The sequence below is a fragment of the Corvus brachyrhynchos genome, unplaced genomic scaffold (assembly GCF_000691975.1).
Source record: "Corvus brachyrhynchos isolate BGI_N302 unplaced genomic scaffold, ASM69197v1 scaffold525, whole genome shotgun sequence".
NCBI lineage: Eukaryota > Metazoa > Chordata > Aves > Passeriformes > Corvidae > Corvus > Corvus brachyrhynchos.
The window spans coordinates 132,856-144,676 of NW_008238341.1; the positions used below are offsets into that span (position 1 = coordinate 132,856).

The 11,821-nt window shown below is 47.5% G+C and overlaps 1 protein-coding gene across 1 annotated transcript in view; it reads right to left on the reverse strand.

Moving 5' to 3' along the window:
• CAPZB (capping actin protein of muscle Z-line beta subunit) overlaps positions 1-11,821 on the reverse strand; it is a 42,954-nt gene that overhangs the window by 18,420 nt on the left and 12,713 nt on the right. Inside the window, 1 exon segment of the mRNA XM_017735089.1 lies at positions 6,959-7,072. Coding sequence (XP_017590578.1) covers positions 6,959-7,072 — 114 coding nt within the window.

The following is an 11,821-nucleotide window of genomic DNA, read 5'->3' on the forward strand; positions in this document are numbered from 1 at the left end:
AAACCCTCCGCCTGTGGCCATCCTCAGGCAGCACAGACACTGCTTCAGCCACCCCCAGTCTGCCACATCCCAGACTCTGCCTGCTGAAATCCAAACATGCACGGGAGGGGAAGAGACTGCTGAGATCTTCTGTGTCGTGGTTTAAGTTTGCCAAAATCCTTGCAGGCTGCAGATTTCACGTGACATCAATTCTTCTAACAGAAGAGTTCTATAGCAGATCTGCCACCAGAAGGCTGCTGTTGTGTAAGTTACTCTGTCTCCAAATTCCATAATTACAACACTGTACATTTGTGAGGGCATGAGGTAAATCTCTGTCCATACAACACCAAGTATTATTAGAGACCACCAGTTCAAAAATTCCAGATCGCAATAAACTGACAGTTTAAAATTTCGTCTCATTTTTGAATGTAAGTAATTTCTTCCTAGGGATTGAAAGCCTTCAGAGAGCAGTGTTTGAGGACAATACTGCATCATCAGTGCTGACCTCCTAATCCAAGTGTTCAGATTTTATGTAATCACAGAGAACCGTGGGAACCCAAGGGAAAAACTCCTCCTCCACCCAATGTCTCCGATTCACAAGATAAGAATGCAGTCAGTGTGTGCAGAGCTGCTCCAGAATGGAACTCCCAAAGAAAAAAAAAAATCAGATTAAAAGCAACTGATTTAGTTTTCCGGCATGGCAGTGCATTTAATTTTTCCCTCTTTTCTAAGAGGATTCTCTAATCTGTGTAATATACATCAACAACTTCAATATTAATTCTGCTCTGAGCTGCCCATGGGTGTGCTGAGGGGATCCCAACACTGCTCTGTCTTCTACATCTGAATAATTTCCTTGGGAAAACAGCATGGCTGTGACTGTAAAAGCACACAGACATGAAAGCAGTGAACGTCTTGGTGGTTTAGACCTGTCTTAGGAGACTTCATCTCACCCTTATCAGCCTGACCCGAGGCAAGAATCTCCCCGATGACACAATCTGATGTCACACCCTGTTGTGCAGATCCCCAGCCAGCAGAGATGGAGGGGCAGGTTTCCTTAGTGCTGGGATGCACAACAAACCCATCTGGATTCAATCTGCAGGGCCCTCGCTGTGTGAGCCCCAGGAACTCCCATGCCCAGGAGAAAGCCGGCACAAAGGGCTGCAGCAGTAATGAGGAACAGGGAGCTGATGGCAATAAAGTCACTTCAAAGCTTTCCAGGGGTTTCTAGTTCAGGCAGACCAGGTTTGCATCTGAGCACAGACACAGGGCTCACATAAAGAGCTCACAGCTGCCACATCCCTTGGTGAGCTCCAACCCTGTCCAGCCTTGGACACTTCCAGGGGTTGGGCATCCACAGTTTCTCTGGGCACCCTGTGCCAGGGCAGGCTGTGCTGGAACAAACCCCCTGTCACACCTCTTACAGATGTTCTTTACTTGGTGGGATCAGGGCTGTTCCATGCACAAAATACAGCAAAGTTGGTCAAACAGATGAATGCAGCAGTTGCTGCAAACCCTGTGAGAAGTGCTAAGTATTTTGTGAGTTGGCCTGAACTCCACTGAGAGGCTCTCAAGGTCTGTCAGCCCAGAAATCAGATGACACCACAGAGATCTCAGAAACAGCTACAGCCCAAGGGCAGCACTAATAGAGGTTTCCAATTTTTCTTATCAAGACAAGTGGACCAAGGCACTGTCAGAGGTGGTTCAAGCACACAATCCAAAATAAACTAGGAAAAAGGGTAAAAACAGCTAAAAAAGGTAAAACCACCCAGCAGTTTACAGGACATGTGCACATATTTGGTATAGACAACGGCACAGGTCAGTCAAAATGAGACATCCCTGAAGCCCAGCAAAGCCAGGCTGTTCCATGAGATTAAACACAGCAATAAAAAGAACAAACACAGTTAGCCCTGAGCACTCTAAAAGTGAAAGGGCAAACTCATCTGTCACCGGGACTTCACTGCAGTACCTGCCCAAGCTCCAGCAAAAGGCTCCTCAATCTACACATTCCTGAGGCACACGGCCCAGGGAGTTCCTCAGCCTTTCCTCCTCCAGAGCAGAGAAAGGCACGGGATGCTCAGCTGGCTGCAAAGAACACCCGTGCTCTATCCACAGGACAGAAATATCCGTGCTGCAAAGAGCAGAGGCCTGGGGTGCCACCCTCGGCACTGCTAACACCATCCAAAACTGGAATAACCGTTCTGGACCAGATTCCAATCAAAATTCAATAATAAAAGGATTACACACAACAAAGATATTTCAGAGGTCAATCCTCTCCCAGACCTCCTTCCACTCCTACCAAATTCCTGGTCCAGAGCTCTAATATAACAAACTGAAAATGGATCAACATCAAAACACAGACAGAAGCAGAAGTTCAAAAGGTTTCATTGCTCGCTCTGTTGAGGGAATGCAAAACCTTAATCAACACAAACATTTTCAGGAGCAGAATGATTAAGATGATGTTTTATCTTTTTTTAAAGCTGTTAAAAATCAAAAGCACCAATAAATCCAACTTAGGCTGAGGAAAAAAGGAGGAATAGCTTTCTAAATGTATGTCAGTCACTAAACCAGCCCAAAGTTGCCAAAACTCATCCTGTTTGCAGACAGATCAGCAGCATCCTTCCCAGGGGAGGTCTATTTAATCACTTCAGAAATTATTTCTTCCAGACAACAAAGAGCCATTAGATTACTTAATTAAAGCCCTGATTATCTCCAACCCAAAACAAGGGAAGGCAGAATCTAAAATAGGGAGATTTAACCAGCTGCCCTGGTCCTCATTACGCTTTGATTTCAATCAAGCACACACACGTCAAGCAAAGGGCAATAAATTACAACCATGTGTTGGAAGAAATTATCTTCACCATATTGGAAGTGGAAAGCCAAGGCTCTAACTGAGTGGTGTAAGATATTAGACTTCCATCTGGGAATAATAACCTACTGAACACAAACATACCGGGGCATTAGCTCCAGGCACTGTCGGAGTTAAACCTGGCAGCAGGAGATGGAAATGAAACAGTTGTTTTTTGGGAAAGTGACATGGATTTTGGTAAAACAGATAACCAAGAAATATGCTTGTTGTTCAGCACGGAGAACAGAGAGGGAACTAAAACCTGGTGGAATTCCTCTTTAACCCAGAAGCCTCCAGAAAGAAAAGGTGGGAAACTCCAGAGATACTAAGGGTAGTTTGCACTAAAACAGACACTTAAGGCCAACTCAGCACTGGCTCAGAGGCACTGAAGGTTCAGCAAAATCGTTCTTCTCCAGCTTACATGATTTTATTACATGCAATACCACAAGACTTCTCCAAACTTGTTTTCACGCTCCAATACACTCAGTGTATTGGCCACTAAGCTTTTGGGGACAAAATTAAATTTTAAGGTCCCCAGCAAGCAAATGTGACTGGATTATTTCACACAAACTGTTAACAAATCCATACCAGGCTGCTTCCCTCAAAACACCCACGACAGCAGGTGCCAACCCCTTGGGAAATGGCAAATACAATGCAGTGACTCACTGAACGTAGGTGGAGACTTACCACACTTGATGAAAAGAGAAATCTAAAAAGGAAAGGTGTGTGGGCCAAATGGGACTGACACAAGGAAAAACTGAAGCGTTGGGAGAGGCCTGAGATGAATTCTGTGAGATTATCAGCACTTTCTGTGTTAAAGGTAAAATGGGAGCCAAGCCAGGGGAGGCTTGGACCACATGGGGAGAGCAGAGTGGGATGGAGATGTTCTCAGAGGTACCTGTTTATCTACTGCTGCTGGAATGACTAGCATAAAGTGTATTTGGAAGCTCAGGAGTGAAGTGAGCCCCATGCACAGCAACTTCTGAGAGACCTCTCCTGTGAGGGAAGGCTGGGAGAACTGGGATTGTTCAGCCTGGAGAAGAGGAGGCCCCAGGCTGACCTGACTGGGGCCTTCCAGTGCCTGAAGGGAGCCTGCAAAAAAGATGGAGAGAGGCTGTTTCCAAGGGCCTGGAGTGCCAGCACAAGAGGGAACGGCTTCCCACTGCCAGAGGGCAGGGTTAGATGGGATATTGGCATGGAATTCTTCCCTGTGAAGGTGGGGAGGCCCTGGCACAGGGTGCCCAGAGAAGCTGTGGCTGCCCCATCCCTGGAAGCATCCAAGGCCAGGCTGGATGGGGCTTGGAGCAACCTGGGATAGTGTAAAGGGTCCACAAAGCCACTACTTGCTCTGAAAAATCCAGCAGAAACTCTCATTATAGGAATAAAATGCCTTAACAGCCCAGGAAATTCAGGCACTCTGGGATCTGGTGTTCCCTCTGAGTGCTGTGATTATTTTTGTATTGACTTACCTCTCTCCCACAAAACAGCGCCTGGGGTTACAGGGGCAGCTCAGAAACATTCCCAACCCCACAGAGAGACAGAACAGCCTCTTAAGGGACTGCTGGTGAGGAGCTGATGTGTCAGATTTGAGGCTTCTCCCTCAGCACCATTTTCATCCTCTTCATCTGCAGCCACTGCACTTAAACCGGTATTTTTAAAGGGACAATTTGTAATGTGAGGTATCAATTAGCCTGGTGTCCTCAGTGAAGGATCTGTGTGGGCAGACAACCCCACCAGAGTGAACATAAATGATGAAAGCCTCTGCAGGTCAACTCAAAATGCAGATTTTCTGCACACTGCCTACAGACTGATCCCTGCTCCTGGAAGGTGAACCTGGAATAGATCTCCCCATCTAACAGAAACCAGAATTTCCACAAAAGATACAGTCCTGAGGGCTGTCAGCATGCTTAGCTCTTTGATTAATACATCAACGAGCCTGAAGCATTTCCCAATGCCGGAAAAGCTCTGCTGTCCTGGCTCTGCAATTCGGAAGGACCCTGGTGACCGGCCCAGGATGCCTCGTGCACTCCCTCCCCAGCTCCAGGAGCTGCCAGAGCAGCAGGGCAGTGACACCTCCACTGACACTGCTTGGCCCAGCCCTGCTGCTGGCTTCACAGGGCGCTCCCAGTGTCAGCTCCCAGCTCCAGCAGACCATGGGAATGCCATCCCTGCCACTGCCATCCCCTTCCCACCACAGCCCTCCCCACGCAGCTCCAGCAGCTGCTCCGTGAGGAATTGCTGCAGCCACTCCCAACCTGATGTGTTGGCAAGAGCAGCACAGAGAGAAGCTGGCACTTGTTACCACCTCTGAATTTCCCCCCCTCTGATCTCCACGTAAAAATTAAGCTTCTGCTGTCAAAACACAAGAATCGAACTGTCTTATTCAGGAAGCTGCAAGAACAAAAGCCTGTTTCTTTCCACATCTCTGCTGGAGGTAAAGCACAAATCCTGATTTGAAGCACGATGAACCCTTCAGACACCGAGGTCAAGTTTCCTTAACTTTGCAAATTCTTTCCACAAATGCCATAATTTTTTTTACGCCGCTCAGCCAAACATAAACCACCCGTGTCCTGTTCTCCTCCCCCACTTTTGGGATCACAACAGGCACTGAAGTGCTCTGTGCTGGCACCTGTGCTCATCCAGTGTGACCGGTCCTCCCTGGCTGCGACACCAGAGCGATCCCTCCTGGATCCTCTCTGACCAAGTCCTGCCCCTAAAACTTCCCCTGACAAACAGAAAGATGGAATTTGGAACAATCTCCCCTTCTCCTTCCACACAATACATGAGGATTGTTACATAAAGGTACTGCTGTACCCCAAGCTGAGCAGGGCTCAGCAGATTCACCTCAGTCAGAGAATCCTGCCCTGTGCTTTCCTTCCAGCAAATTCAAGCTGTTTAAAAGAAGTTATTGTATCCAGCCATGACTTCATGGTCATCTGAGCAGAGAGGGATTTAAAAAGACAACCTTGGTTCCATAAACCTCCTCATTTTCGTCTCAGGGTATTAAAAATCTTATTGGTCCTGGTCTGCTTTGCATCTGGGGAGTAACTGCAAACTTGGCTTTGCTGAATATGCAAAATTCCTTTCTTCCAGTCAGTTCAGACACCAGTAACAACTGTTACTTACAAGAGAAGTTGGAGGGCTATGAAAATAATGCATGAAAAGAAGTTAAAATTTGATACCTGTAACAGAAGTGTGATGCTTACACATTTGGACAGGCTACATTTACACCCAGCCACAGAATCCAGCAAGGAAAGTTCCTTTTAATGTGCTTCTGTCAGTGCTGTAAGATGATGAACTACATCTAAGGCTGTGTTTTATCTCCCTTTTTGGGCAACATCAAGCAGCAATGAAGTTTGTTCACTTTTCTCATGGTCTTTAGCCATCTCCATTAGAAAGCATCCCAGTAGTGGACACACTTACTGATTCACCTTGCTCTGCAACATTCACCTGCTGCATAGTTTTACCATCAGTCTCCACCCCAGCACTGCTTAGGAGACCAGAGAACCTGATCACATCCCAAGGATTCAGATGTAAGTGCAGTGCAGGACCAGTACAGCCCCAGTTTATAGAAAAACTGTTCAACTGGTGGGACACCCAGACAGACAGTTCCTATTGCAGCTTTAAAAAGCCACTGCCTAATCTACATTTATCTCACATTTATTAATTCCTTTGTTTTACACCTCTTCAATGAGACAGGGCCTAAAACAAGCATCCTGCAGCAGAAGTGCATTAATCCCTGTCCAACTGCTGCATTTCAGTGCTCAGGGCCTGTTGTTTTACTGGAAGATGTGAGAGCTGCTGCTGTACACAGAGATTTTTTAAGAGTACAGCCTTGAGGGAATGGAAAATGCAGATGGTTTAAGACTGAACTTAAAGATCAAAGAGAAGCCAGGTCATGCCAGGACAGAGACACCATCAATCTGTTAAAGGGGGAGGGAGGTGGGAAAGCACCTCAGCACCTGCCTTTGGCACCAGCTGACAGATCTGATCACGTCTGGCATCACAAAGCCCAGCGGGTCAGCGCTGCCTCCCCCCGCCAGACCCCGTGTGCACACTGCACACCTGCCCCAGGGGACACCCAGACACACAGACAGACAGACAGACAGGCCTCTGAGGGGAGGACTGACATACAAGTCTCTGTACTGGTCGAAGGCATTGTTGGCTTCCACCTCCAGCTTGCGCAGGCGAGCCGAGGGCATGGCACCGTCCTCCAGGGGAGGGTCGTACTTGTTGCTCCACGGTGACCTGCCAGGGAGACAAGGAAAGGGACAGTCAGGCGAGGGGACAAGAAAAACGCACAGACAACAAGACAAAGCCTGCTCATGGCCCCGAGGCTGCCAGAGCTCCAGGAGTGTTTGGACAATGCTCTCAGGCACAGGGTGGCATTGCTGGGGTGTCTGTGCAGGGCCAGGAGCTGGCCTGGATGATCCTTGTGGGTCCCTTCCAGCTCAGGATATTCCACCACAGCTCCGAAAAGTTTAATATTGGTGGGTCTGACCACATCCACAGATGCTGAATTCCCAAAAACCCTGAGAGGTGCCCAGAGCAATCTACCTGTAAGAACTGCACCCTCCACAGCCATTTCAAACGTTGGCAAAAAGAGGACACTGAGCCCTCAGAACTCACCTGGGGGTCACACCCTGGCTTCAGGTTTTTCTATATTAAAAAACTATCTCTTGGGTTTCAATCTGTTCCTTCTTATATATTCAAACCAAGGCTTCAGCTGTTGCACATTAAATATTTAAAATTGTTTTCATGCAAATACAAATCAATTGTGTAGTTTATTTGGGATCTGACACTACCTGAGCCAAACACTGCTGGCTATGAGTAAGGCCCACATTTTCCTCCACTCCTCTGTTTTGAAATAAACTCTACCTTTAGCATAACATTAGGGGACCCTTTGAACAGTTTGAAAGATTTAACAGGGTTTGTAAAGCTGCAGGTTTTACTACAATTTCTGCAGGTGTGGAAGAGATTCTTGTTCTCTTAATGAAAGATTTGGTATTAAAAGATTAATGGAACCCTTCGCCCATCTGCTTAAGGCTTTTATAACTCCCATTCTGGAAAGGTGCATTTTGTTTCTCATTTCCCCTTGAGTAACCAACTCGCACATATCACTGCTGGCTCAAAGAAAAGCACCTCTACCCTTTCTCTCCCCTTTCCCCACTCACTCTTCCCAGCCCATGGTTGCAGCACCAGGTCCCAGTGCTGGCCATAGGGAAAGGCTCTTCCTCAGCAGCCCTTTGTCACTCATTTCTCAGCAAGGCAGCAGGGTCTGACACCTGTTTGATGCAAAGCACAAAGCCCAGGCTCTGCTTTGCTCCATTACTCCTCCTGACCACACCTGACAGGAGAGACCAGGAAAAGTGGAGTTGTTGTGTCACATCCACCCAGGAGATGTTTTCAGGTCGTGGTTCACCTCAGGGCTGTGTCCAGTCCTGAGCCCCCCATCCAGGAAGGACGTGGAGGGGCTGGAGCGTGTCCGGAGATGGGAATGGAGCTGGGGAAGGGGCTGGAGCTCCAGAAGCAGCTGAGGGAGCTGGGAAAGGGGCTCAGCCTGGAGCAAAGGAGGCTCAGGGGGGACCTTGTGGCTCTGCACAAGTCCCTGACAGGAGGGGGCAGCCGGGGGGGTCGGGCTCTGCTCGCAGGGAACAGGGACAGGAGGAGAGGGAACGGCCTCAGGCTGGGCCAGGGGAGGTTTAGGTTGGATATTAGGGAAATTTTTTCATAAAAAGGGTTGTCCAGCCCTGTCCCAGGGAGGTTTGGAGTGCCCATCCCTGGAGGTGTCCCAGGAAGGCCTGGACGTGGCACTCAGTGCTCTGGGCTGGGGACAAGGTGGGGATCGGGCACAGGTTGGACTCGATGGCCTGGGAGGGTTTTTCCAACCTCAGTGATTCTGGGATTTTGTGATTTTAAATAGCTGCTTAAAATGTGGTTGCTTTGGAGGAGAGTCAAGAGCCACAGGACCCCAGACTGGGTCAGGCTGGAAGGGCTCACAGTGGCTCATCTGGTGCCACCTCCCTGCTCCAGCAGGGTCAGCCCAGAGCACAGCACACAGGATTGTATCTGGATGGGTCTGCAGTATCTCCAGTGAGGAAGATTCCACACCCCCTCTGGGCAATGTGTCCCAAAGTGTGTAAAGAAGTTCTTCCTTATGTTTAGGTGGGCCTTCCTGGGGTCAGTTCCTGCCCGTTCCTCTGGTGCCGTTGCTGGGCCCCAGGGAGCAGAGCCTGGGCCCTGCTTGGAGCCCTCCCTGCAGCCAGGGACAGGCAGGGATGAGATCCCTTCTCAACTCTTTCTTTACTCCTTCACCTAAAATCTGGGAGAGATTCACATAAAAATCCCCCTGGTGCTCCCAAATGGCTCAGCTACTGCAGACTGTGAGCAGAGAACTCCTGCAGAACCTCTGTGAGATGCTCTCAGTGCAAACACCAAACCTCTTCCACTGGCTGCAGGAATGGGATTGAGGGGCAGCCCAGAACACATCCTTCCAGCCAGCAGCTTGCAGCATTTTCATCCCATTCCAGTTGGAGCCAGCAGCAGCTTTATCAACAAAAAAACCTCCTAACACAGCCCTGTATTTTTTACTTTTGTGGAAATGCACTCACAACACATTTAAACACTTAACTGGAGGCTATTTGAAGAAAGACAGATGGACAAGCACTTAAATTTCAAAAGTCAGACCTCTAATTTCCCCAAAAGAGAATGGTTTGTGTTTCAGCTAACAGGTTTCAGTGTTGTTGGCCCCAAACTCCCCATAAGGATTCCATTTAACAGAGTGATCAAACACACTTTGAGTGGAAATGTATGGACAAAGTCAGGGACCTTGAAGTCTAATATAAAAAAAAAATAATAAAAGCTCTGCCTTCACAATGTGGAGTCCATGACTGTTTGATACCTTCACAAACCTTTGTTATTCCAGGAGCACACTCAGAAGTGCCTGTGAGACTGCCACAAGCAGGATTTGATAATATGAAGAAAATTTAAATTATCTATTTATGAAGATCCAAGGCGACTCCAAAAATCCACCTTCTAGTCTGATCCATGTTCGACATGGACCAAACCAAGTCTGTCTAAATATAAGGAAAGACTAAACTGTGATGGGCTAAGCCTTAGGATAGTCACTTCCCACAGCAGCCTTTTTTCCAGGCAAATTCCCAGTCAAATTGTAAAGCCACTCAAAAAACCCAACCCTATAAAACTGGATTCCCAGTGGGAAAGTCTGACTACCCAGCCCCACACCTTTCCTGCTGGAGAATGAGGCTCAGTTGCCCACGGAATGCTCTGAAATCCCTGGATTAGTGTTAAAAGAAATGCAATTAGCAACCTGTCCAATACGAAGAAAACGTGTTTAGCTTGGAGCGTGCAGGGATTGGGGATGCAGCACGTTGCAGGCAGGGAATAGGATTCCCTGGGACTTCTAATCAAGCATGTGGTTCCGAAAAATGGCTGTGGAAATATCAAAAGCTTTTAAAAGCCCAGTGAACTCCTCCTAGATCTTGGCCTAATTGATTAAATTAGTGTAAGAGCCACTTCCCAGTAACAACTGCAGATTTTATGAGGTACGAAGGAGTGTCTGGACACAGGCACAGAATGGGATTAACATGCACAGGGCAGTGCTGCTGGGGTTTCAAAGGCTTCTGCTGTGCACTGAAGGAAAGAATTTACTTCATGAATCAGAGCTGGGACCAATCAATTCCAGAAGGAAGAATCACTTCAATCCAGAATGCCTGAATCAAAAGCCTTAGGAACAGGACTCTTTCATGCCAGCAATTAACACATGGTGCCTGTTCTAGAGGAACAAATGAAAGAGCTTTTCTGAAACCTCATTACTTAATAAGTCCTGAAAATTTCAAAGTGATTTTACAAACCGAATTCCTCCTCCTTCCTTGTAACTGTTTAACACCTTCTCAGAAAGAGACACAAGTGTGACACTGACCCTAGAGGAAGGGCTGTCGTGTGCCCTAATTAAACACAGGGCGTTATTTGTGATTGCACAATGTCCCATTACTGTCTAACCAGTGCCTTTTCCAGTTCCCTGTGTCCCTGGTGATTGATGTCCATGTCAACAGCCTCCGTAGGATGCACAGGGGCTGTAAGAAACATCACAACTTCAGGGAGAAAGCATCTCTTGAAAGATCCACAAGAAATTCAGGATTTAATCCCTCCTCCTGCATGTGCCAGAGGGGCTGCAGCTGTGTGGGGACATCTCGTGGGGGGGCAGAAGCTCTAAACCCCTATTTTATCTACTAATTCAGAACTGATTAAATGCATGTAGCTGCTAATGTGGATCTGATCAGCTGGGGCACACAAAATTAATGCAAAATGCTTTTAGAAGGCACCAGGCTCTTCTGTAGAAGGTTGAAACAGTTTCTAAACACGAGTTCAGTACCCTAAAGAACGTGAGTGACGCTCCACCTTTGGGTCCTGCTCACTTGCTGGCCCTCTGCAATAGGTTGTATTTTAAACAACTCATTAGGATTTACACTCAGCCACAGTCCAGAGGCACTGTCAAACTCTGCATCCACTCTCATTCTCCATCTCCTGTTTCTAGGACAAAATGAACCTCAGCATGTTCTCTGTGTAAATCATCTACACACAGATGTGCTCCAGCTTAGACAGGGACATTTCCTGCAACTCAGAGCAACTGAACCGATTCATCTCAAATAATTACATCACCTGCTTCTGCAGTGATGCCTGAGCCAAAGAAAAACCATTTGTTAAAAAATGTTTTCTGAAATTCCACTTTGAAACACAATTCTTGAAGCATTCTAGCCAGATGAATGTAAAACACTACATCAAACCTGCACAAAGTGAGATTCTTACTGGAGATAGTTCCAAGCACTAAAATGTAAATTATGACACTGGAGCTGGTGGAGACAGGTGGAAGCCTCAGAATCATCCCCAGAAGCAGCAGGATGGCTGAGCTGCTCACTCAGGGCAGGAGATGAATGGGGTCGTTACCTCAGAGCCCAGCACCCTTCATTTAGGGAA